The 27342-nt window shown below is 38.5% G+C and overlaps 1 protein-coding gene across 2 annotated transcripts; it reads left to right on the top strand.

Annotated features, from left to right (window-relative positions):
- The first annotated feature begins 12384 nt into the window (after positions 1–12384).
- On the top strand, positions 12385–26281 carry ARRDC4 (arrestin domain containing 4). 2 transcript variants are annotated; one of them, XM_063089568.1, is made up of 8 exons: positions 12385–12837; positions 17794–17860; positions 18098–18245; positions 20222–20324; positions 21326–21582; positions 22116–22278; positions 22842–22996; positions 23393–26281. In XM_063089568.1, exons 1-8 carry the CDS (start codon positions 12531–12533, stop codon positions 23447–23449), a joined length of 1257 nt encoding a protein of 418 aa, XP_062945638.1. In that variant the 5' UTR covers positions 12385–12530; the 3' UTR covers positions 23450–26281. The 2 variants fall into 2 exon arrangements, with proteins under 2 accessions (XP_062945638.1, XP_062945637.1); XM_063089567.1 differs by having other exon boundaries at positions 20180–20324.
- The last annotated feature ends 1061 nt before the right edge of the window (positions 26282–27342 follow it).

Genomic DNA, 27342 nt, shown 5'->3' with positions numbered 1-27342 from the left:
ACTTAGAGAACGCTGAGGCTTAAACAATCCAAGTAGCTTGTCCCAGGTCCTGCCATCAGGAAGTGGCAGAGCCAGGACTCCAAACCAGGCCATCAGACACAAAGTCCCTCTCCACCAACACCATCTTACCAGCAAGAACAAAGACTTTCACTTACTGAGCCCTTATGGTATAGCAGGCACCTTCCATGCAATATTCCATTTGACCTGACAGATACACAACAAGGAAGGCAGTAATGTCTGAAGCCTAGAGAGGTTAGTCCCTTTCTCACTTTTACATAACACATGCTAGAAGTAAGGTTTGGACCTGGGAACCAAATCCCTGCTCTTTTCACTGCCCCTGTGGCCTTCACAAGCAACAGAGACCTGCTCTTCACAGCCCTCTGAACTTCACACAATAAGCCCCATTCAACAGTGTGTAGCCCTGTAGCTGATGCTAAAGGCCAACAGTCCCACATCCAGGCATGTGACATGGGAAGCTGGAAAACTTCTCTGTCTAGACTGATACTGTTCCCTTGTAAACCCAAGTCGTTCAAATGACACAGGGAAGTTAAAATTTAGAAAATGTGAGTAGATTTATCATTTTAGTGCCTTTATGCTTTATTTTCTCCTTTTGCCTCTGATCTACTTGACCCTTGGAAAAGACCTTAGGAAGCTTTTTGTCCAAGCCCTTTATTCTAGCAGACGGAGCCCACCAAGTGCTGACGTACAGGATCCATATATAAAAAGCTACAGTTTTCCTTCACTAGTGATAACCAATCCAAAAATGTCATAGAAAAAAATTCCATTTAGTTCAAAATAGTGCAAAATAGTTATAAAACAAGCCTAACCAGAAATGTGCAAGACACTTATATGAAGAAAAAAGATAAAATTTTATTGAAGATCACATAAATTCCTGGATGGGAAAACTCAATAGTAAAAATGCTCATTTTTCACATGTAATGGATGAATTCAATAGTCTCCCAATGCTATTCCAATCAAGCAACCATTTTTTTAAAGAAAACCTGACAAGTTAGCCCTAAAACTCTCTGTAAGATAAAAACCTATAAAAATAGCCAAAATAAAATGTTCATAGAATAGAAATGAGGTTATCCTTGCCCTACTAGTTATCAAAACATACTGCAGGAAAACGGTAATAAACAAAATGTTTTGGTGCAGGCATAGACAATAGATCAGTACAAGAGAAAATAATGGATCTATATCAATTTATTATGTAATAAAAAAATAAACATTCCATCCAGTGGATAAAGGAGAATTATTCAATAAGTTATTTTGGAATTAGAGTTCTTTTGGGGGAATAATTAAATATTTTTCTTCACAGGATGCTCAGACTATTAAAGAACTTAAGGTAAAACAGTATCAAAAAAGTATTAGAAGAAATACAGGTAAAGGCTTTATAATCTTGGAGAAGGGAAGGTCTTATGATTTTAAAAAATGATGCCATAACACAAATGATTGATAAATAAGACTATATTGAATGAATTTATATTTAATTTAATTCAATTTAAATTAAAAGCATTTGTAAGACAAAAAATGCACAAGAGGAGAGAAAATATTTGCAGTCTGTAAAACTAAATTTCAATACCCAGAATACATAAAAATATCTACATATCAATAAGAAAAAGGAAAAATAACTAATTAGAAAAAATAACAAGAAAGATGAATTGCCATTTCAAAGAAGAAACATGCCATATGAAAATATGCTCAACTTCACTTATTCATAAAACATACATTCATAAAAACATAAATTCAAACTACAGTGAAATACCATTTTTCACCCATTTGATTGGCAAAATTTTCAGGCTGGTTATAGCCAACGTTGGTAAATTTAAAAATGGTCTCACACAGTGTTAGTGAGGATATAATCTTTTTAGAGGGCAATTTGGTAATACCTATTCAAGTTAAAAATTACTTATCTTTTGACGCAGCAATTACATTCTTGTGTTCCTATCCTAAGGGAAATAATTACACATGTACACAAAGAGACTCACACAAAGGGGTTCAGCATTATAGTTATTAATAGCTCCAAATCTAAAGTAACCTAAATGCATATTAGTGAGGCTAAGATTATACAATGGTGCAGTCACACAATGGAATCCTGTGTTACTCATAAAAACTGAGGCAGACTTTTATGTATTGATTTAAAAAAGAGCTCCACATACTTCGAAGTGAAGAAAAACAAGTTGCAGAATTCACAAGTAGAATGTGATTTTTCAGTGTGTGTGTGTGTTTGTGCATGTGTGTGTATAAGGATACTTCAAAAGTTTGTAAAAAATAGAATTAAAGATAATACGAATCTTTCCAAGAACTTTTTGAAGACCCCTAGTATACAAGTATATAAAACCATATAAGATGTACTCTAACGTAACATACAAAAATATGTCTATGTGCTCCTAAATGCACATGATGTGTTTGCAAACACAAGCCGGGAACAGCAGGTATTGCTTCATACCAGAGGAAAAGGTTGCTGGTGGTGGAAGGGTCTAAATGCAGCCAAACATGAGCATAGAACTCACCCACAATGACATGCTCTTTGCCATAAGTCCACTGGAAAACACAGGCATTCTCTGGACCTAAGTTTATAAAGTGATTATTTTAAGCTGTTATAATATCCATCATTTTCATGATCATTTTATTATTTAATTCGATTACAATTCTTCGTAAGCCACCTCATAGAGTTTGGATGTGTTGTCCCTCCAAACTCATGTGGAAATCTGATCCCCAAAGTGACAGCATTGAGAGCTGTTTGAGTCACGGGAGCAGATCTCTCATGAATGGATTAATGCTCTCCTTGCGGGTTGAGGGTAGTGAATGAGTTCTTGCTCTATTAGTTCCCATGAGAGCTGGTTGTTTAAAAGACCCTGGCACTTCCTCTCTCTCTCTCTCTCTCTCTCTCTCTCTCTCTCTCTCACTTCCTCTTGCTGTGTGATCTGCTTGTACCTTCCAGCTGCCTGCCACTTTCTGCCATTAGTAGAAGCAGTCCACACAAGATGCAGGTGTCCCAGAATTGTGAGCCATATAAACCTCTTTTCTTCATAAATTACCCAGTTTCAGGCATTCTGTTATAGCAACAGAAAAGTGGACCAATACAGAAAATTGGTACCAGAAATGGGGTGTTGATATACAAATACCTGAAAATGTGGAAGTGGCTTTGGAACTGGGTGATGGGCAAAAGTTGGAGTATGGAAGACTCAGAAGAAGACAAAAAGTTGAGGAAAGTTTGGAACATTTTAGAGATAGGTTAAATGGTTGTGAACAGAATACTGATAGAAATGTGGACAGTAAAGGCCATGCAGATGATGAAGTCTCAGACAGAAATGAGGAACTTATCAGGAATTGGACAAAAGATCACCCTTGCTACACCATAGCAAGGAACTTGGCTTCATTGTGTCCATGCTCTAGGACTTTGTGGAAGGTGACACTTAAGAGTTGTGAACCAGAATGTTTGGCAGAAGAAATTTCTAAGCAGCAAAGCATTCAGACAGCTGCATGGCCACTTAGAACAGCCTATGCTGAGATATGGCAGAAAAGGCATGACATAAAGCCAGAATTTAAAAGAGAAGCAGAGTGTAAAGATTTGGAAAAATTGTAGCCTGGCCATGTGGTAGAGAATGAGAGAGCCCTTTCAAGAGAAAAATGCAAGGGTACAGCAGATAGACTGGTTGCTAAAGACAGTAGTGTGACTATGAGGCATCCAGATGCTAATAGTCAAGACAGTGGGAGAAAGGTCTTGAAGGCCTTTCAGAAGTCTGGAAGGGCACCCCTCCCATTACAGTCCCAGAGGCCTAAAAGGACTGAGTTGTTCAGGAGGACAGACCCAGTGCACAGCTGCCGTCGGCAACCTGCTCCCTGCATCCTAACCACTCTGGCTGGAGCAGCCCTGCTTCAAGCAGCCCCAAGTTTGGTTCTTGCTGCAGTTCTAGAGCGCACAAGCCACGGAAACCTTGGTGGCTTCCACATCGTGTTGAGTCTGCAGGTCAGCAGAACATGAGAGCAGTGGAGGCGTGGCAACCTCCACCCAGATTTCAGAGGATGTATGGAAAATTCTGGGGGCCCAGGCAGAGACCTGCTGTAGGGGTACAGCCTCCACAGAGGCCATCTACTAGAGCAGTGCTAAGCAGAAATGTGGAGTCAGAGCCCCCACCAGGGAATGTCTAGTAGAGCCAAGGCAGCAGGGCTGCCACCAGAACCCCAGAACTGCAGGGCCACTGACAATGTGAAGCATTGGCCTGGAAAAGCCACAGGTACCATCGCAGCCCACTGGGCTATACCCAGCAGAGCTGTGGGGGCGGGGCTGCCCAAGGCTTTGGGAGCCCAGATGCCCCGTTGTTCTCAGGATGCAGGACTTGGAATTAAAGAAGATTATTTTGGAGCTTTAGGATTTAATGTCTGCCCTGCTGGGTTTCAGACTTTTTTGGAGTCTGTTTCTTCTTTCTTCTGGCCTATTTCCTCCCTTTTGGAATGGGAATATTTGCACCACGCTTGTTCCACCATTGTATCTTGGAAGCAGATAAATTTGTTTTTGATTTTTATAGGTTCTCAGTTTGGTCTCAGATGAGACTTTGGGCTTTGGACTTTTAAGTTGGTGCTGGACAAGTTAAAACTTTTGGGACTGTTGGGATGGAATGATTGTATTTTGTATGTGAGAGTGACGTGAGGTTTGGGGGGGCCAAGGGCAGAATGATGCAGTTTGTATGTGTTGTCCTCCCAAAATTCACGCTGGGAAACCTTATCCCCAACGTGGCAGTGTTGGGAGCTGTTTCAGTCACGGGGGTGGATCCTTCATGAATAGATTAATGCTCTCCCTGGGGTAGTGAGTGAGTTCTCTATTAGTTCCCATGAGAGCTGGGTGTTTAAAAGACCCTGGCACCTCGTCTCTCTGTCACTTGCTTCCTCTCACCATGTCATCTGCTTGTACCCGCCAGCTGCCTGCCACTTTCTGCCATGAGTAGAAGCAGCCTGAGGCCTGCGCCAGATGCAGCTGTCCCAGAATTGTGAGCCAAGTTGTTTATAAATTATCCAGTTTCAGGTATTCTGTTATAGCAATTCAAAAACGGACTAATACACCACCAAATATTTGCAAGGAGATGTTTTATGAAATCTATAATAGATTCAATTTATTGCGTGGCAATTTCAACTGCAGCAGACCAATGTGGGGGGAAGGGATATTAAAGGTCAATCAGGTAGAACAAATGTTTGGTCACAGACGAGCTTTTCCCATTGATTCTTCATTCAATATAGATCTAATTATATTTATTTAGGGCCCTTAATTGTTACTTATCTTCCATGTCTTCATTTCATGTATGCTCATTCAGTTTTAGTAATGGCAGTGTAATCTACTATTAGTTCATTCGTGGAAACCGTTTCCTCACTCTGCCCATTCTGCTGTAATTACAATACATTATATATGTGTAAACTGTGAGGTAAGAAGACAGGACCTTTTCTGCTACTCAACAAAATAAGCTATCTTTAGCAAAAGAATCCTGTGTCCTTCTATTAACCCCTGTCTCTCCATCAAATTGGGAAAGCAAACAAGTCTCCAGTGTCTTTTGCTTTGTTTTACTTTGTTTCCCTGTTCTTAGTTACCTTCTTCTTTCAAACTTTTGTTCAAGCGAAAAAGCTCATTACAGTTATTTCCTCCTCACCTGTCACAAATCAGTTTAGGAAGAAAATGGAGGGTAAATGTAGGCATATGTATACACAGGGCACTCCAGTACAGTGCTAAATATTTACAGTAGCGTGTTACTAACCCAGAGAGCAGAATGTCAGTGCATATGACCATGATGGTAAAGGAACCCGCACGGGAACTGGTTAACATCTATTCTTTCAACTTACTAAAATAAGTTCCTATTTTTCCATTCCTCCTTTTTCTTCTATCCTCCTTCCGTTCCTTCCGTTTTCTTTCCTCTTTTACCTTGAAGTGAAGTAAAAAAGAGGGCAGGAAGTCTTGGGTTTGACCTGGGCCCTACCACTTACTGGCTGTGGGACATGAAACAAGGTACATGGTCCATCTTTCTGAACCTTGGGCTCCTTGTCTGCAAACATGAACCTTTAACCCGACATGCCCCTTCACAGGGTTTTTCTGAGTTTCAACTAATAATTGATTTTGTGAGTTTCAATTCTTGGAAAAACATAATTCAAAGATAATACAAATCTTTCCATGAATTTTTTGAAGACCCCTAGCATACAAGTATATAAGACAAACATACAAAACTATATAAGATGTACTTTAATAGAACATACAAAAATATGTCTATGTGTTCCTAAATGCACACAATGTGTTTGCAAATACATACACAGTACTAAGCCAGGAACAGTGGGTATTGCTTTACACCAGGGGAGAAGGGTGCTGGTGTTGAAAGGGAATTCAGTGGGTGTGGGTGTTTAGCAAAGGTTAGGTTCTTCTCCTTCTTTCTAGAGACATTTGCTTTGTAAACTTTATTTCCAATTACAAAATTGTAAAACAGGAATTAGGCCTTAAGCAAATTTCAAACATCAGCACTCATACAGGTGCAGTTTCCCAATTAAGATAGCAGTATGTACAAACACAAATTAAATTTACAAGATAAAAATGTCTAGGCAACAACAAGATGAATGTGTGCACGTACAAAAAGATAATGAATGAGTGTTGGTACTTATGCAGCAATTTAATTAGTTAATAATTGATTAATAAGATCTGAAGGATGAGGAAAGATAAATTAGGACTTCTGGTACTGGGCAACATGGAGCAGAACTTACAGACTATCCAAAGATCACAACCAAGACTCTGAAAATAATAATAATAAAAGCAATTTATTCTAATACTGATGATAGCAGGTAGTTTGGAGAGGGAGGCCAAAAATCAAAGAGCAAAGTGTAATGAGTGAGTTTGTGGAAGGTTTTTTTCTTTTATCTCTTGACTTTGAACCAAGGATAGTCCCAGTGTGGAACTACCAGAGGGCACAAGTAGCAAAAACTCAGAGAGAAGTCTTTTAGCCAGAAAACCAGGAAAAGGGGTCTCTGCAAGCAAGAGTTTTGGGGAAATCCTGTTTTTTATTTAATAAAAGTTTACTTGGGAATAATTTTATAGCTACAGAAAAGTTGCCAAGAAGTACAGAGATACCCTGTGCCCCCTCAGCCAGCCTCCCTCATTGTTAACATCTGACATTACCATGGTCCATATGTGAAAACTAAGAAACTAGTATTGGTACATTACTATTTAATAAACTACAGACTGTATTTGGATTTACTGGGTTTTCCACAATGTTCTTTTTCTATTGCAGGATCCAATGCAGAATACCATACTACACTTAGTCATCATGTCTCCTTGTCTTCTCTGATCTATGACAGGTTCTCAGTCTTGCCTAGATTTTCATGGCCTTTAGAGTTTTGAGGAGGACCTGTTGGATATTTTGTAAAATGTCCTTCAAACTGGGTTTGCCTGATGTTTTTCTCAAGGTCAGACTGCAGTAATAGGTTTCAGGAAAGAATATGAAAAGGGTAAGATAAGGTGTCTTTTTTATAACATATCTGAGGTACACGCTGTTAACTCAGCTTATCACTGGTGATGTTAACCTTTATCACCTGGCCAAAATAGTGCTCGCTGGGTTGGAAGCAAGTCACTAAGCCTAGCACACACTCAAGTTGTGTGAGAGGAAAATTTTCCTAAATTACTTGGAATTCTTCTCTTTGGCCCTTCCCCCATTTTATGTATTTATTATGCTCTGAGGATGGCAAAGGCATCTAAAACTCAAAGAAAAATTTGCCATTCTGGTTAGAGAAAATGGGAAAAGAAGACCCTATGGTCTGGAGTGTCGCAGAAGCCCTGTTATAGTTTTCCTTCTTTCCCCCCACTGCTTTGCCCCATCACACAACACTATTCAGCAGTATGTGTGGCTAAAACTCCTAAAGAAACACCAAATTTCTATTCAGAGGATTAGAGAAAGGGGTCTTGGGGAGCCACAGGGAATGAGAAAAAAATGGAGAGAGAAGAAACGAAGAAGGGAATCCCTTAAGTCCGCGTATAAACTGACACGGATCCCAGGCTCCTTACGGGCTGCTCATGTGTGGAAGAAACCCATAGCAGGAGAACAAAGATGTTGAAAACGGAATTGACATGGGAGCTGCTGCCCACAGAAAGTGAGACAGAGCTTGCAGTCTGAACATCACTGCCTGTCAAAATAAAAAGAGTTGACATTCTCCATAGGAATTTAACAGAACCCACAGTCTCACAACATAATATTCAAATTGTCCAGGATATAATTTAAAGTTACTCAACATACAAAAAAAAAAAAAAAAAAAAAAAAACCGATGTCACCAAATTTCAAGGGAAAAGACAATCAGATAACTCAGATATTGAAATTTTTTCAAAGACCTTAAAACAACTATTATAGTCACGATCAATGAGATAAAGGTCGAAACTCTTAAAATAAATGTAAAGATAGATGTTCTTGGCAAAGAGTAGGAATTACTAAAAATTACTAACTTACAACTGAAAAATATAGTATCTGAAATAAAAAATTCTCTGGGTTATCTCATTATCACAATTAAGATGATAGGAAAGAGTCAGTGAAGTTGAAAATAGATCAGTAGAATTCATCCAGTCTTTACAACAGAGAGAAAAGGGATTTAAAAAATCAGTCCAAGGACCCATGGTTCATTATCAAAAGATCTAACATTTTGGTTTTGGGGTTCAAAAAAGAGGGGAGAAAAATTTTGGTGCAGAAAATAAAATTTGAAGACCTAATGGCAGAAAACAAAAACTTGGTAAAGACATAAATTTACATCTGTAAGAACCTCAGAAAACCCTAAAGAGAACAAACTCAGAGAAAACTAAACCCACCTAAATTACAAACTGCTGAAAACTAAAGATGAAAAAAAAAAAATCTTGAGAAGAGACAGAAAAAAATGACCCATTATACACAGGGGAACAACAACTTGCAAGACTGCCAATTTTTTATCAGACACCAAGGTTCTCAGAAAACAATGAAATAACATCCATAAAGTGCTGAAAGAACTGCCAACCCAGAATTCCATACTCAGTTAAAAATTTCCATCAGCAATATGGCAAAATAAAAACATTCTCAGATGAAGGAAAACTAAGAGAATTCATTGCCAGGAGGGCTTCTCTAAAACAAATGCTAAAGGAAGTTCTTCAAACAGAAATGTAACTTGAGGGAATCTGGAACTTCAGGAATAAAGAAAGAGCAACAGAAATGATAAATATCTGGGTAATTACAATAGACTGTTTTTCTCTTGAGTTCTTGCAAATATGTATAATTATCAAAAACAAAAATGTAAACATTGGTGGAGTTTTCAATGTATGTGGATGAAATACACATGACAACTATAACATAAGGGGGGAGTAGTAATTGCTAAAGCAATTGCTACAAATATATACATATATATATAATGTATATATTTTTAAAATAGATAAATTTAAATAGATTACTAAAAGATGATCAAATAATTGAAATGAAGGCAGGAATGGGAGAACAGAAACACACACACACACACTAATGAAAGCACAATCAAAGCAAATAATAAAATGCTACACATAAAATCAACTTTCTTAGTCCATGCAGGCTGCTATAACAAAATACCATAAACTGTGTGGCTTATAAACAACAAATATTTATTTCTCATAGGTCCGGAGACTAGAAAGTCCAACGTCAAGGTGCCAGAAGATTTGGACTGCTTCCTCATAAATGGTGCCTTCTGTGTCCTCATACAGTAAAAAGAGTGAGAGCTTTCTCTTGGGCATCTTTTATAAGGGCATTAATCCCATTCATGAAGGTGCTGCCCTCCTGATGAAAACACCTCACAAAGGTCCCCATCTCTTAATACCGTCACCTTGGGTAAGGATTTAAACATATGAATTTGGGGGAACAGAAACATTTAGATCATAGTACCAACCTTATCAAAGATCACATGGTATGTAAATGATCTAAACACACCAATTAAAGACAGAGATTGTCAGACTGGATTTTTAAAAAATGTTACATGTTGCAATATTAGTGTTAGCTGAACTTGAATGTCCATTATAAGGTATGCGCAATAAAAATGGAATTTTGTCTGTGAATGAGATGAGTTACCATGTAAAAATTACCTTTCTCTCTAGTTATAGAATAGTTTTTGTTTGTTTAAGTATCCTTTTTAATGTCTGGCTGAGGCAGCTCTGCTGTATAGCAAACTTGTCCAGACCCACTCAAGCAGCTCTATGCATTAACTACTCAACAGCCACTCAGACTTCTTTCTTGTTAACAGAGCTTTGATTTTGCTCAGCCTCCAGATAAGAATCACTGGTCTAAGTGAATTGTAAAATCTCATTTCTTTTTGCCAGTTATTGACCTTCAGGGGCACACGTGACTCAGTTTTGGCCAATGACTTGTAAGAAGTCTTTTGGGGGCATCTAGGAAATATACTTTCTCTCTCGTAAGAGGAAAGAGAAAATCTCCCTCCCCTTTTTGTTGGCTGCAGACACTTCACTGCTTTATGTTTTGAACTCTGTTGTGTGAGGAACAGATACCTAGAGCTGTGGTTATTACTGCTACCAGGAAAGGAGCTGAGTATGGCAGAGGAGAAAGATAAAAGGAGTATGATGAAGCAATCCTAAAAGTGCCTACTACTGAACTTCTCGTCAAGTAAACAAGAAACATACTTATTGTTTAAGCCACTATTGGCCACAAAGTCTGCTATCTGTAGTTAGAAGTATTATTAACTGACAAATGAGCAGAGAGTCTGGTCTTTCTCAGCACAGAATGTCATGTCTGCAGTTCTGTCCTTTCATCACTCTTTTAGGGCCATTGTCCTTTTCCCCCTTTTCCAGCTGCTTAATTTGGAGAGGAGAGGGCTGGAGAAGACCATCTGGAGACAATGAAAGTAAGAGGCAGAGTAAAAGGCAGAATGCTATTCACTTATTGCAGAACCAATAATACTACATGGATTAGAATTCATCATTCAATCTGTCAACAAACATTTATTGAGTTCTTATTGTATGCTTAGCACTATGTTAGGTGCTAGAGGTAAAAAAATAAATGAGAAAAGTTCTGTGTTTCAAGTGGGGGGGTGGACAACATGCAAATAAACATGTAAGGTCTTGTTATAAAGAAAGCAGACAGTAAGAACATGTTGGGGGCAATTCGAGACAAAACGGTCAGATAGTAACAGCATAGCTGGATTTGTGTACTTTTCTTGTAAAGTCTTATTAAAGTTCCACATTAGTAATCTAAACTCAAAGAGGGCAGTAGAATAACCTTTACTGTGGGATCCTTTAAGAAAAAATAAAGCTACATCAGGAAAAATTTTTAATCTCAATTTGAGATTAATCAATCCACTGTAACAGCTTACAAACTTTAAATTTTGATAAGGGGAAAACTTAAAAGGTTAGAAAAAATGATGGCCAGATAGCGACAGCTATATCAGGTGGTAAAAGAAATTTAGAACACAGAAGGAATGAAGAATTAAAGATGAAAATGAAACAGAGGACAGATGAGAGGAGCTGTGGGCGTGGGGAACGAGTCATCCAGGCAACTGGAAATTTTCGTAGACTGTGATACTGAGGTCAGGAAATCCCTCCGGGTGGGGCTGAAACTTAGGCGCCACCCGTTCATTACCTGATTCATGATCCCCCTTAGAGCAGGAGCCTTCAAGCCATTCCAGCTTAGAGAGGCTGCGGAGCCTGAGAACTGAACTCCTTAGGGGCTGTACCAAGTTTAGAATCACAGCCTTCATTTTACTTGTCTGCGGCTCTTACCTAGGCTAGAAATTCTGAAACCTGGGAGAGTCGGGGCTCAGGAACCTGGAGATTAGTAAAGTCCATGTCCATTTAAGTTCCGACGCGGTCAGCCCCCAAGTCTCACAAGAAAACACTGCTGAGTTCCATTTTCCAGGGCATCTATTTCCTTTCCAGAATGGCAGATGTAATCATAAACACAAACCAACTGTAACCAAAACTTCATTTTCTAGGGAGAACCCCACGACTCCTGCACAGTCATCACGCTGCTAAGAACCCCGCCCTGTTCGTAACCATAGGAACGGCTTATACGCCGCGTGCCTGGGATACCCGGTTCTTTCCCCTCCCTGACAGATATTCTTTCCCACCGTCTGTCCACATGGGCGCATCGTCTCACTATTGGCCCGTGCCCCAGGACTGTGCCTTGCCTCAACCAATAAACAGTGTGTGCACGTGCACGGCAGCGTCTCTCGATTGGCTACCACTCTCTGATCACGCACTGCCCTCCTGCGCCGGCCTGTGTGAGGAGGCGCCAATGAAATGACTCAGTAGCCACGTACAACCAATCGGCAAGAAGCAGGGCTCACAGCCGGCCTATGGGCGAGCGCCAGAGGTAGGCTGTCCCGGCCCCTTTCCAGTTCCAGCTGGGTCTGTTAAAGCGACAGGCTCCACGGACAGCTGGTTCTCCACCGGACACCGCACAGCTGCCCAGGGGGTCCTCGGCGTGCGGCGGGTGCCCGTGACAGCGGCGCCGCAGTGTTCACGACCCCTGCTCCGGACCTCTGCCGGCCTCCCTGGCGGGGCCGCGTCGCCCGGCGGGATGGGCGGCGAGGCGGGGGCCGCGGCGGCCGTGGGTACCGACGGCCGCGTGAAGAGCCTGGGTCTGCTGTTTGACGACGAGCGCAAGGGCTGCTACTCGAGCGGCGAGACGGTGGTCGGGCACGTGCTGCTGGAGGCGGTCAAGCCAGTGGCCCTGCGCGGTCTGCGCCTGGAGGCCCAGGGTCGCGCCACCGCCGCCTGGGGCCCGGGCACCGGCTCCCGCGCCTCGGCCATCACCGCGGCTCCGGCTGCCGCCTCGGAGGTGGAGTACCTGAACGTGCGCCTGAGCCTGTGCGAGCCCCCGGCCGGTGAGCGCGGGTGGACGCATGGGTTTCCCCGCCGGGCCACGGGGGGCCGGGGAAGGTGACCGAAGGGGCCGCGCCGGCGGGATACCCACCTGGCAGGCGGGCCCAGGGCGGGCTTCCGGAGATGGGGTCCTCCTAGAGGGCGGCCGCGCCCTCAGAGTAGGCCAGATGAGTGGCGGGTAACAATGCCAGCGCCCCTACCTCGCAGCTGCGGGGAGACCGTGCGCGGGGAGCGCGCAGCTCTACCTGGCGCCCCGCCCCCGCTCGCCCGGCATGACAGGCACTTGGTGTCCCCGTTGCCATGGGAACCCAACCTGGGATTGGACAGTGGGGAATCTGGGGATATAGGTCCAGTTCCTCTGGCCCGTGGAACAGAGTGCGGAACCCGTGTCTATGAGGTTCCATCCTGCGGTGCCCAGTGTTTTGTGGGCCTCCACTGCTTCCCATCCTGGACCTAGGCGCTTGTTCTTGGTTCATGATGAATTAGCAGAAACTCCATCTTGGGAAGAGGGAAGTTGTTGAGGGGTAGGACTTCACAGGAAGTGTATCTGGACTCGAGTGTCTCATACTTGGTTCCATCACCTGGGGAGTGAGGCAACTTATTGAAAGTTCTGCCTCTACCTGGGACTGCTTCTTTTTGTTTGCTTTGCATCCTCTCCCTGCCCCCTCGCCCTCTTTCCCACACCCAAAAGGCCTTTAGAGACAATGCCATCAGGGCATTTCTGGATTACCCTTCCTCCTGTTCACTCTTGTGAAGTCAAGTTAATAGTGTAGACTTTTCCAGAAGTGCCCGTTTGGGGACCCACTACATGAGTGTTCTGTTCATATTAGGTACAAAAATTGATTCCCTTAATCATGAAAACAGTGAGTCTTAGTCTCCTTTCAATCAGTGAAAGACTATTAAACTTTTACCTTTCTGCCTCAGCTTTTATCTATCAAGTAAGATTATGTTACCCACCCTCCCCCAGATGAGTAAAATGCATTATATCTATATGCTTAATCCTTGCTGTGTCTTACACAAAATAGAGTGTGTGGTTTTGTCTTATCCTGCTATGGAGAAGCAGCCTGTCCTCTGTTAAGTCTTCAAGGTATGTGATAATCTGAGTGATCCCAGAGTAATAGTGAGGAAAACCATATTTAGAACCATAGTTCTCTTTTGGATTAACAAGAGCAGTGTGTTAGGTGCCAGTTCTTACCCGCCTTCATGCCCTTTCATCAATATGGTTTCCAGTGGCAACAGACATCACAGATTTTCAAGATGGCCGACTGGAATAAAAGGCCATGGAACAAAGAAGCAATTGGTTTTTGTCTAGGACTTTGGACTCCCTGTACCTATGGGCGCATAATTACTGAGTAAATAAATGTAAAATTAAAAGCAGCTGAACCTTGGATTAGCAATGAAAAACAATTTTTTTTTTTTTGTCTTTTTCGTGACCGGCACCCAGCCAGTGAGTGCACCGGCCATTCCTATATAGGATCCGAACCTGCGGCAGGAGCGTTTCCGCGAGCGCCGCACCCTCCCGAGTGTGCCACAGGCTCGGCCTGAAAAACAATTTTTTTGATTCACAAATCAGGTCTTGTTTTTTTCATTCTAATGGAATGGAATGTCTAAACGTAGACAGTTTGAAAATCTTCAACTTGTTTTAGAATGTATCATAACAAATATTGGCAACAATTATATTTTACTTGAAATCATAGTCCTTTTTAGTTAAAGGAAAAAAATCACCCCTAATATCTATAGTTTAGAAGAAGTTAGCAAGTTGATGTAGTTATAGGTTCTCAGGGCCATTTAATTCCCAAACCTGGCTGTGTTTCAATCACCTTAAGAGATTTCTGGGAAACATGGCCATAGGATCTATTTTTTTAAATGTCCCCAGATAATTCTTTTGCATCGTTAATCTAGCCCAACTACTTGCAATCATTATTATTGATTTCCTGTATATTTTTATTGAGGAATTGTTGTAGAAAGAGAAAAGGATGGAACCAAAATGTTGGTTTCAGTACAGTCATTCGCCAGCAGTATGACCTTAGGCAAGTCTTCACCCTTCCTGAGCCCCAGTCTCTGCCTCTGTAATGGTCTTCTAGATTCTGGTGGCTCATGAAAGCCTTTAATTAGGAGCTTAGAATATAATACCATTATGGAATGAAACATCTCCCTGTGACATTGTAGTCCTCAGTGTACAAGACAAAAGTAATGAGCCATGAGGACAGAAGGAGAAATGGGCAAATGCTTCAGCTTGTAAAACTTTTTATTTAAAAACAATAAAAAAGAGGAAAAGAAAACAAAGATTTGATTCCAAATATTATAACCCATGTTTATCAGTTTTCTCGATTTTTTTTTTCCTGTTTATATTTTGAGATAATTAAAAGTCTCATTTTAAATGATAGTTTCTATGTTGATTTGTTTTCTCTGTGAAGGGGGAACTTCATCTCTCCCTCTTATTCTCCTTCAGTATCCTGGGCAGCTCTGTGCTCCTCACATGCCTGTTATGCTCTTCATCATGCTGTTCCTTTCATCTGAACCCCTTTTCACTCATCTCCATTCCAACCCTCAGGTCCTCAGGATGCCAGGTCCACCCCACATTCTTGCATGGTTGGTTGCTCTGAGTTCTAGCACCCTATGCTTGTTACTTGTGTACAAGTATCTAGTCTCCTTTCCTCCCACTGGTCTGTTTGAAGATTTAAGTTATTCATCTTTATATCCACAGTGCCTGACATCTAAGCACTACAAAATTTAACTCAAATAAAATCAACATTTTTTAAACATTTGTAAGTACTAATCTAAGTATTCTAATGATTACAAATTAGAACTTTAGCCCAGCTCTGTCAGGAGCATTGGGATTGCCTGGAACCTTTCACTTGATAGCTATCAAGTCAAGATGCTGCCCTGGCTTCCAGTGCTGTAACTCTGTTGTAACACTGCTGAGGCTTATAGCGCAGCTCCTGAGCTTACCTGAAACCCTTGGACTCACTCTATTACTATCATTTAACATGATCTCATGTCCCTGTGCCTCCTTATTATTTACTTTGCCTCCAAGTTGCTCACCTGTGGAATGTTTCTGTTCAAATAGACTGAAGTGGCAGATAGTTACCCTCCCCCCCAATATATTACACATTGAAAATTGGGTCTAAAAGTACAAGGTTGAAACATTAACTGAATGAGGAGGTCATGAAACTACTATTTAAGTGAAAAAAATCCCATTTCACTTGTGATTTCTGCCCTTTAATTTTTTTTTTAAATGCGTGATATATTAGTCTGTTTCTCTTGCTTGTAACAGAATACCTGAAACTGGGTAATTTATAAAGAAGTGATTTTTTTTTATTTTTTTTTTAAATGCATGATATATTAGTCTGTTTCTCTTGCTTATAACAGAATACCTGAAACTGGGTAATTTATAAAGAAGTGATTATTTCTTACAGTTTTGGAGGCTGGAAAGTCCACAGTCCACGAGGTATATCTGGTGAGGGCCTTCTGGGTAGGAATTCTCTACAGGGTCCCTTGGTGTCTCTGGGTATCACATAGCAAGAATTGAAAGATCACTCCTGTGCTCCTCACAATGACACCAGTTCACATCCCTGATAACTCATTACTCCATGAATGGATTTACCCATTCACTAGGGCAGAGTCCTAAGATCCAGTCACCTCTCAAAGGCCCCACCTTTCAAATATCATAATTGGCTTTCCCACCTTTGTAACATTGTTACAGTAGCAATTAAGTTTGCAATACATGAACTTCTGGGGGATACATTTGACCTATAGCATTCTACCCTGGCCTCCAAAGTTTATGTCCTTCTCACATGTGAATACATACATTCATTCCATCCCCAAAGCCTTAACTTGTTTCAGCTCAAAAGTCCAAAGTCCCATCTGTGAAATCAAACAAGTTATCTACTTCCAAGGTACAGTGGTGGGACAAGCATAGTGTACACACTGCCTTTCAAAAAGGGAGAAGTAGGTCAAAAGAAAGGGGAAACAGATCCTAAGCATATTAATACAAATAGATAACGTAGAAATCTTCATTTTAGTGTCAGGTGACCAGGCAAATCTCAAAGTTCTCTGTCTATACTGCCCTTCATCTTTTTTATCTCATCTACAATGAGATAATTTAGTCTTAAATCTGAGCATCAAATGAAAGGAAAGCTTATAAGTATCTCAAGAGAGCCACTCAACTAACATTGAAAACCACAGAGTCTTTCTTTGGATCTGAAGCAAACAGATTGTTTATGTACATTTTTCAGAGGTTCCAGGGGTGCCTCTGGCCTTACACAGTCCATCCACACCCTGCATTTTGGCTGCCTCACAATTGAGGGTAAGCCTCAGCTTGAAAACAGTGGAGCTGGTGACCCAAAGCAGGGGAAGGTGCCATGGACGAACTTCGTGAAGCCCTCTCTATATCCCACGTTAGCCAGCAAGAAACCCTATTAATCGTTAAAATATATCACTGTTGCTTAGTAACTTGCCTTGTTGGTTTGAGTGTTTTATATTATACCCACTATTAATAATAATTAAAACTTTTTCACTTCCTTTTCCATCTTTTCCTAGATAATGCATAATGCATAGTATGATTTTTGTGGTATACCCAAGATAAATCTATCTTTTGCTAAATTCGTTTTAGTTCCAGTGTAATATTGGTATCTCATGTTAGTATAGTGTGGTAAACAATTGTGTGTGTATTGGAGCCCTGGACTCTAGTACTTTATGGTAATTATTTGTGTAATTGGTCTGTTTGAGTATAGAAGGGGTCTGTGTGTGTGTGTGTCTGTGTGTGTGTGTATGTGTATGTATGTATTTGTTGCTTGGTAAAAACTGATTCAAATTTAATTCTCTAAATCTGTTTAATGAACTTTGGAGTATACTGCATTTTATAGCTAGGAACACTTCCTTTACAAAATATGATTTAGGTTATGAAAACTCTTGATGTAATACTAACCTAAGTTAAAATGTAATCTCTTTTGTAGGTGAAGTCATCATTTTATTACAGCCTGGAAAACATGAATTTCCATTTCGCTTTCAACTTCCATCTGAGTAAGTGAAACTATATAATTTTGCAATTATCTTTCCCTGCAATATGTCCATCCAATTGTGTGGGTACAAGGTATCTTCTGACTCTCCAGTACACATGTTTATCCTGAAGAGCCCCTAAGTAGACTTACCCTGCTTGCTTTTTTTTTCCTCCCAACCTAACCCAACATATTAAGCCATGCTTTTCCTGGTTTTACCTGAAAAGTAAACTCGTAAATTAATGTCTTTGGTTTGTTTCAGACCTTTAGTAACCTCATTTACCGGGAAATATGGAAATATTCAGTACTGTGTGAGGGCAGTTCTGGAACGACCCAATGTACCCGATCAGAGTGTAAAACGGGAACTCCAGGTTGTTAGTCATGTCGATGTCAACACACCAGCATTGTTAGTAAGTTCTTCCTTTTTCTCTTCCTCCTGCCCTCCTTTCCTCCTTCCTTTCAATAATAGCATCTGTATTTAGCCAGTTTAGTGGTAGCCTGTCCTGTCACTTTCTGATGGCTTACAAAATAAAATCTTGTAACCCATAGGCATTCACTATAAATATATGATTCTAGGTTAGGCAAATTACAAATTGTATGTGTTAATACTATTGATTATGTCCCTGCTGTTCAGGGCTTCTTTTGCCAAAAAGTTACACAGGCTTGAAATGCATTAATAAGCCTTAATAACAATAATGCACACACAGAGAGGAGTTACTTTTACCAGAGCAGCCACATTCACAGGACTGTGATATTCTAAACTCTTCAATAATAGCAGGTTGAGGAACCGTAATTATGGAAGAGTATTAATCATGCTCAGCCTGTTATTGAATCTCAGGCCATTATACTATGTATCCTTCCATTTTGCATGTCATTTTCTAACATTAAGTAAGTGCACGCAGCTGCCGCTGAGATCCTTTCACTTATCATTTCCTTATGACAGATTTGGCCACATTAAAGCATTGAACTTCTAATAATCACCAGAAATACTGTAGACTGATAAGAAAGATCGGGCTATAAGTAACAACAGAATAGGCAAGATGGAAGCTAATGAGCTAGATTCTTTTATCTAAACCCATATTATCAAAATAATATAAAATTATACCTTGTACTTTCATGATAGCTGGTAGGACCTAATGGTTCTTCATTTAAATATGAATGAATGATTTTTTTACTTCACAGAAAATACTGAGATAATTTAAACTTTCCCTCATGATTCTGATGGGACAAAGATGTATTTTTAGTATTGGAGGTTTCTTTTTCTAGCCAGTGTTTTTAAAGGCGAGGAAAAAGCCAGCAATTAAAAGTTGCTTTAACTTTTATTTTCACATGAAAAAGCAATAGAATTTAGCTTAACGTTCATCTTTTGTCTGTGAAAAGATAACTAATGTACCATGGTTGCGTGGTCTCTTGTGGGCAAAATCATAAAATACCCAGCACCCACCTGACCTGGCTTTTAGCTATGACTTTAACACCTGCTTAAAACCCTTTTTGAAAATTGATGATGGTAAGTGTCTTGTATTTTTAAGAACTTCTTAGAATTGGGAAGTTAAATATTTCTAAAATCTTTATGACCATTATGACAAATAATTTAAAGGGATTTTGTTTTTGCCAAAAAACAGATACAATTTATCTTTTACTACTCTTTCTATAAATAGGAAAAAAATATTGCAGGTGACTTAGGTTTTACAGTAAGCTTTTGGTGAATGCAACTTGTAAACTGAGCATTTTAGATTTTGTGTCTTTTCTATTGATACTGCAGAATAGAATAGAATACTGTAGTGGGGTGGTGTGTTTAATAACCTTTTCAGATCTGTTAACACTGGGTATGTTGTTGCTCTGTTACACAAAACCCCAAAATCATTCCAAGTTAAGAACACTTGAAACTTCTGCCTAATAATGCATTTTGAAGTAAGAAAAAAAGAAGCTGTTTGATTATTCAACATATGAGTTTTAAATGCCAAAACAAATATAATATTCTGATTATTGATTTTTTTATCATTTCTTCTTTCACATGATCTATAGATAGTCTTAAAAAAAAAAGTTCTGTCATGTTTATAGATAGTAATACAGATTTTTATTGCTTTCATAGGGGATGACATATGATTTCCTAGAAATATAATGTCTTCAGGGTAAAATAGGATGGTGTCATGCCAATTTGAATCTGAAAATTTGCCTTACTTTTCCTAAACAGGGAATGAGTTTTAAATACTTTGTGTTTCAATACATATTTTGCCTAATATGTCACATGAAGACAAGAAAGGCCAATTTGTTTTTTGGTAGGAAAATCTTTACTAATATTCTATGAAGAAAGACATAATTTTAAGTTCTATGATTTCTCTAGCGTGGCATAATTAAGGTCATTTTATTATTTGAAATTTTCAAGACCCCTGTATTGAAAACTCAAGAGAAAATGGTTGGCTGTTGGTTTTTCACTTCTGGTCCAGTCTCGCTGAGTGCCAAAATTGATAGAAAAGGATACTGTAATGGTAAGCAAAATGTTTGAAAGTCCAAATGAAAGATTACTTCATTTTATTAGCTAATTTTGAATGATTTTAAGTAGATTGTTTTGTAATGTAAGAAGTATATTGTATTTTAAATATGAATAATAAAATTTTGTTTTTAATTTAAATCATTGATATTTAAATATTTTCAAATAGATAAATATGTTTCACTAAGTCTAGTATTTCTGACTTCAATCCCATTACTTTAGTAACAAAGAGTAAAACTGGAAGAGTGGGAAAATGCCAGCATCTTATTTTAATGTTGCAAAAAAATGTCCACAGTTCTGTTGCTCAGAAGAGAACCATTGTAGTGTGAAAATACTGCTAGGCATTCTGATTTCATGCTTTTTTGATATACACTAATATGTGGGACTAGGACATAAAACAGTAACACGTTTGACAGTCATATTGATAATAGAACTACCATTTGTGACGGGTTCAATTCCAGCACTGGATTAGGCCCCCACTCCAGGGTCTGGCTTGTTGGAAATGAACGTGCTATGGAATGGTGTGCTGTGTATGCATAATGTAAAACCAGCCTACCCCATCCGTCATTTTATTTATGCCTTAACATTATTAATTCCTTAAAATCAAAGGCTTTGTTCTCTTATTAGGCAGATTTTAATTTGATAGGCACTAATGAGTTTGTTAGTGATCTTTATATTTAGAACTGAATCATTAATTTGTATGTCTGATCTTGACTTATATAGATAGTGGTAATTTATATGTCTTTAGAATTGCTGATGTAATATTGTTAAATTAGAAAAGTGAATAATCCAATAATTAGAAAATAATATTTACCACAACCTGCAGTGAATTTTTATTTCTCTGACTCAGATTTACAATATAAGTTTTACATCAGGGTTTCTCAGTGTGTTAAAGTAATGTTGGAACATTTCACCTTAAATTAGTAATGGCTATATTCAATTGTGGTGAGAACTTTTTGGAAACTCTCTGAATCCACCCTGTTTTTGTTTTCCTTTTAGGAGAAGCTATTCCAATCTATGCAGAAATAGAGAATTGTTCCTCTCGTCTGATTGTTCCCAAAGCTGCTATTTTCCAAACTCAGACATACTTAGCTAGTGGGAAAACAAAGACAGTCCGTCACATGGTTGCCAACGTGCGAGGAAACCATATCGCTTCTGGAAGGACCGACACATGGAATGGGAAAACTCTAAAAATTCCACCTGTTACTCCGTCCATCCTGGATTGCTGCATTATCAGAGTGGACTATTCCTTAGCTGTAAGCAGAACTCTTTATAAAATTAAAAATATGTAGAATGGAGCAAATACCTGGTGCCATGTTACTATGAATATGTACAGTTAATACCTAGGACAATGTTATTTTATGTCAGGATTACCACCAGTTGTGGAATATATGAAGACTGGCCTTTGCTTTTCACCAAAAACTATCTCCCCCAAGGGATTTAATAAAATAATGTAAAATAATTGAGGCTCATTAAGGGGCACTTGTTATATTGAAGACATATTTAGTTTTCTATAATTATTATATAAACCATGCCAACGTACAATAAAGTATGTTAATATCACAGCTCCCTGTCACAAAGCCTTTATTATATATTATGTATTCTTCATTTTGTTTGTTCCCATTTTATTTAGTCAGGACAATTCACAGTTGTAATGGGGGGTTGTGGCAGGTGACAAAGATATTTGTTTCTATGAAAAAAGAAAGTAATCGAGCTATCTATTATGAGGTTTAACTTATATTTGTGCCTTTTTCTTTCCCTTTTTTTTTTTTTTTTTTTGGCATATTAGGTGTACATTCACATTCCTGGTGCTAAAAAATTGATGCTTGAGCTGCCGTTAGTGATTGGTACAATTCCGTATCATGGTTTTGGCAGCAGAAATGCCAGCATTGCCAGCCAGTTCAGTATGGATATGAGCTGGTTGACACTGACGCTACCAGAACATCCTGAAGGTAAAATATTTTGAAGTTCTTTCATAATCACGTTTTGTATAGGAAATACCTAGGAACAGGACCTGTAAGATAGTAAGTGCTCAAATGTTAATTACTACTTCTACTACAACTTATTATTTCTTATTGTTTTTCTTCTTATTAAAAATTCATAAAACATTATTCCTGGAAGAGACCTTGAAAGTTTAACTTACCCACCACACATAGCTGCTGATGGCAGATTCAGGAAAAAAATGTACATTTCTTGATTTCACTTTGCAGTTGTAAAACAATGAAAAATAGTCCAAATAAAAGTACAGAATGTTAGGTATTTTCTATAGCCACATTTCAGTGATATTTGTTTACCTTGACCATAACACACATCTCACAAAAGTAGAATATAATCAATATTAGTAATAGTTTAATAAATTATTTTGCTGTAATTGGCACAAAAACTTGATTATTAGAGGGAAAACACCATATTTTTATATTCAAGTTTAGCTACATTTCTTGTTTTTGTTAAGAGTTAGAAGAGATTAATTAATTTTTGCATAGGTTTCTTAGCTCCAACTCCATTTCTATTTCAGCACCACCAAATTATGCAGATGTAGTATCAGAGGAAGAATTCTCTAGACACATTCCTCCTTATCCTCAACCCCCTGACTGTGAGAGAGAAGCATACTGTCCTATGTTTGCCTGCATTCAAGAATTCCGGTTTCAACCTCCACCTCTTTACTCAGAGGTAAACAAAGCAAAAGAAAATTGGACTTTTATTATGCTGTTTGCAAATAATCATTTGCTCTCCTTCATTCATTAAAATAGCTGTTGCTGACTCATAGTTACTAGGGGAAACATAAATTTGTTTTGACAGTGGTGATAAATTATCACTGATCCATTTGCCACATATTCCAATATTTTCTTTGTGATCTATGGTATACATGTACAGTGTCATAGATTGCCTTTAAGGCATTTTATGTGGCCATGGAATACAGAGAACCTAAGCAACCTACTGGGACTTACTAATAATAAAGTCTGACCAACTTGGTTTATATCCATAAATAATTAGAAACAAATAAGAGAATCATTTTAAAGAGGGCCACATAAGTAATCTTAGTCTTCCTTTTTGTTTTTTTTACAGGTTGATCCACATCCTAGTGATGTAGAAGAGACACAGCCTGTTTCTTTCATCCTCTGAACATATTTCAGAAATCACTGTGTTGATCACCAAATTAGAATGTTGGTTCTTTCCTTCTGTCTTTTTATGGGAGAGGATAACTTGAGGATAACTTAAGGTTAATGTAAGAACATAAATGAACATCAAGACTGAAGGCAATAGAAACTAAAGAATACAGGAACATTCTAGTGGGCCAATGGATTCATTGCACAAGTTTATATGGTGGCTGTATGTCACTTTAAAAAATGAGATGAAGATGTGAAAAGTCACAGAATGTAACCGAAGTCCTGATGAGGGTGGGATGAGTAAGTGAAGGGGTGCCTGCGTTGACCTGAGAGGAGGGATTTGTAAATAGTGGAAACGCTATGCGAGCATACCTTTAAAAAGGTTTCTCAAAGTGGAACATAAGTACCTTATACTTAAGGCAATATGGACTCATTGGGAGAAGACTTGACTTGGAGCATGTAGCAGCACATGGGTGTGTAAGGCGTGAATAGGAAAATGGCTTACTCTGAATACTAAGTGAAACCTGCAGGTTTCAGGGTCTTCATGATTTCTTACCATAGTATCATATTCAAGAACTGAAGTCTTCGAAAGCATCCTTTCTTGAGATCTTGGTCATAGAAGGTCCTAGTGAAATAATACAGTTTTCACTCTTTCAATAGTAGGTTAAACTGTAGTTTATAACTTGGCTCTACAGTATTATGAAAGCAAGAAGGGGTTTCTTGAAAAGCTTGTCAGTTTAAAGGGGAAAGATGATATTCAGTATGAAAACACATTTTGTTGAAGGCTTTACTTCTTACCCCCTTCAAGTACTTTGACAGGATATATGTTTGATTTTCGTCATATCTTATTTACCTAGGACCATGTTAGAAAAAGAAGGGGGTTATATCTTCAGGATGCCTTGATAACTGTACAGTCCAAAAAAAAAGCCTTTTCTTAACCTACCTCTAGTGGGATTATCAGATAATGTTTTTAAAACTCTAGGCCTAATTGATTGTCTTTGGAGTTTCTGCTCTTTACAGTAGCAGTCTCATTCTCACGTATCACTAACTCTGAAACTGGACAAGGGAAAATCCATAAGGTTAGCATTAAATAGAAGTAAATACGAATATTTACTTCAAAAAGTTCACAGAAAAATAGAATTAAAAGATAATACAAATCTGTCCTTGAAATTTTTGAAGTACCCTTGTATGTATACCTAAGGTTATTTCTCAAAATAAATGCAAGATCAAAAGAGAGTAGGAACACCATTTTTTAAAAAGACATAAATTTAATTTCTGTCAAGAGACACAAGTCCACTCGTAGCAGTCTCTGCATTATACATTGTTATTCTGGTTCTTTAGTAATTCTGTTTAAACTGTGATTTTCTTTATTGTTTTGGTGCAATATTTTATTATCATTTAACCTCAGGATATTCAGACCAACAGGATTGTGTTGCTGCTAAAAGTCTGAGCAGGGTTTTTACTGTCCCCTACCCCCATTCATGGTCACACGTTCACTTGTTTCTCCTTCAGTCTGTCGTTTTCCTGAGCTGAGAGCATTTCTGGACACTAGTGGCAGGGGAGATAGGGATTCCCTTGATAGAGATTTCAGAGCAACCTAGAACTTTGGTTTTCTCCATGTCCTAAGGGTTCAATCTAGAACCCTGGTGCTTCCCCTGCAGAATCCTGTACTTCATTCCACAGGATGATTAATTTATCTTTCGATCCCTATGTTCAGCTAGAAATAGAAAAATTCTTCTAAGGTTAAATTTTGTATTTAAAAATTAGTTGGCCATTGGATCAGGGATTTTTCTACAAACACTAGGTAAATGTATGCTTTTCACCCTTCTGGACATACCTTTCTACTCTGTAATCATGTAAGCATCATGTACACTTCTTCTTGTATGCCACTGCTTAAAATCATAATGCAAAACTGTTATACCAGTAATTGTACTGTAATTGTCACAAAACTTTACTCCTTGCTTTGGTTTTTAGTGATTTTTTATTTTGCTTTGGTTTTTGTATCTTTAAACAGGTATGTGTATTTAAGTGCTGTCCACACCGTTTTATTTTTACTATAGAAGAGATCATCTTCAACTATTTGTGGACTTCTAAGTTATAGTTTACATGCTGTGTCAAGACATTGTCCATCTCCATGCATGATACCAAAATAAAGTGAGAGAGACAAACTCAAATTCTATGGATGGAGAGAAACGTTTTTTTTTATTTGGTTCCATATAGAAAAGTAGCTACTTCACTATGGTTATTTAATCATGTTTATTAGAGAAATCATGAGGTACCCCTGCAAAATTGAAGCAAAGCTAACCTTGTATCTCTTAAGAGAATAGCTAAAAGATATGATTTGCCTTACTGAATTGATATTGGTATATCTGACCTTAGGCAGTAGGTTGAAACTGCATACCTTTCTATAATCAAGATAATTTATGAATATAGAAAATTCTACATTGGAACAGAGAATACTTGGGAATGAAGCTAAAAATTTAGCTGCTGTTATTTGCTTTTTTATTCCCCTCTTGCTCTTGTTTAGTTTGCAAGAAAAAAAAAAAAACAAGAAAACTGTGGCCTTAGAATTTTCTTTTTGATGCAAACATTTTGAAATTGGAACTGTGCATCTTTTGGCACACAAATCCTTCCTTGGGCAAAACTTTAGTTTTTGTTTTTGTTTTGCACAGTGAGAAACTCAATAGGTAGGAGAGTTGCGTTTTTGATAAGTTATGAAAACTTTTTTTTATTTTTACTATTAAAAATGTAACAATTTAACCCACAGGGGGAAAAAAAATAAAGATTGTATTTTGTACTCCTGTTTGAACCCCATGGGTTCCTTTTGTTAATAAAATGATTACACTAATACTGTGAGTTGCTTGTTTTGTTTTTGTTTTGACTGTAATTTAAGTTATTATAGACTTAAGGGAAATCAATACCAAAAAACAAAGTGTTTCTCCTGTAAAGATCATTGCTTTTGTCTATGCACACTATCAAGAGACAAGGCACGGCCCTAAGGATTCTGAGTTTGTTTTTGTAGTGGGCTCAGTTTCCAAAAATACTCAATTTTTAGCATTCTATGAAGAGAAATAGTTGAGATGAGTAAGGAAGCTTAAGCTATATTGGTTGTTGAGAAAGCATATCTTCATTTATTCTCAAATGATAATGGCCACTCTTTAAAGCCTCCTGAGTTTCAGTGATTGCTTGGCCAGAATATCACCTGGATTGACTTAGCAGGTATGCTGGGCAGTCAAGGAACTCCTGCTGTGAAACACTGGCAGAAGTAAACCTCCGTTTTCTACATAAATACTCAAGCAATGTGTTTTGTACAAGGAGTGCGTGATGGTCAGTCATCTCAAAAGAACTGCCCAGACCCTCTGTCGTGGACAATTATAACCTTAGCTAAGCGGTAAAAATTAGCCCAATTAGTTCACTCTCCAATTATTTTTAATATGTAAGACGGTATTCCAAAATAAATAGGTCATTTCTGAATCCATATTTGTAATAAACATAAATTGAAATACTTGTCTCACACAAATAGGCAAAATTTATAAGATCACTATTAATATTTCTGCAGTTTATATTGGAGAGTTGTAGATTATAAAATTTAAAACTAAGGAGGACACTACAAAGAAACCAGGACAAAGCCCTCACATTGTAAATGAGGATACCAAAACCCAGAGCATTGTAACCTGAGAGCTTGGCCTGCATTCTCTGTATGAGGTCCCTGCTCGCTCTGAAATTTCCTGATTCTAGACGTTAATAGAAGTGATGGAAACAGTCATTGCTTTCAATTACACAGTTTAAGAGTTGCAGACCTGGATGCTAAACACGCTAAATCAAGAGTCTTCAGTGTTTGTTTAAGAGCCTCACTTCCTGAAAAAACACCAATCTTTTACTAACTTGCTTCCTAAGTATGTTTAATTA

The sequence above is a fragment of the Cynocephalus volans genome, chromosome 3, assembly GCF_027409185.1.
Source record: "Cynocephalus volans isolate mCynVol1 chromosome 3, mCynVol1.pri, whole genome shotgun sequence".
NCBI lineage: Eukaryota > Metazoa > Chordata > Mammalia > Dermoptera > Cynocephalidae > Cynocephalus > Cynocephalus volans.
The sequence above is the reverse complement of the archived record's forward strand: the minus strand, read 5'-3'. Positions and strand labels throughout refer to the sequence as shown.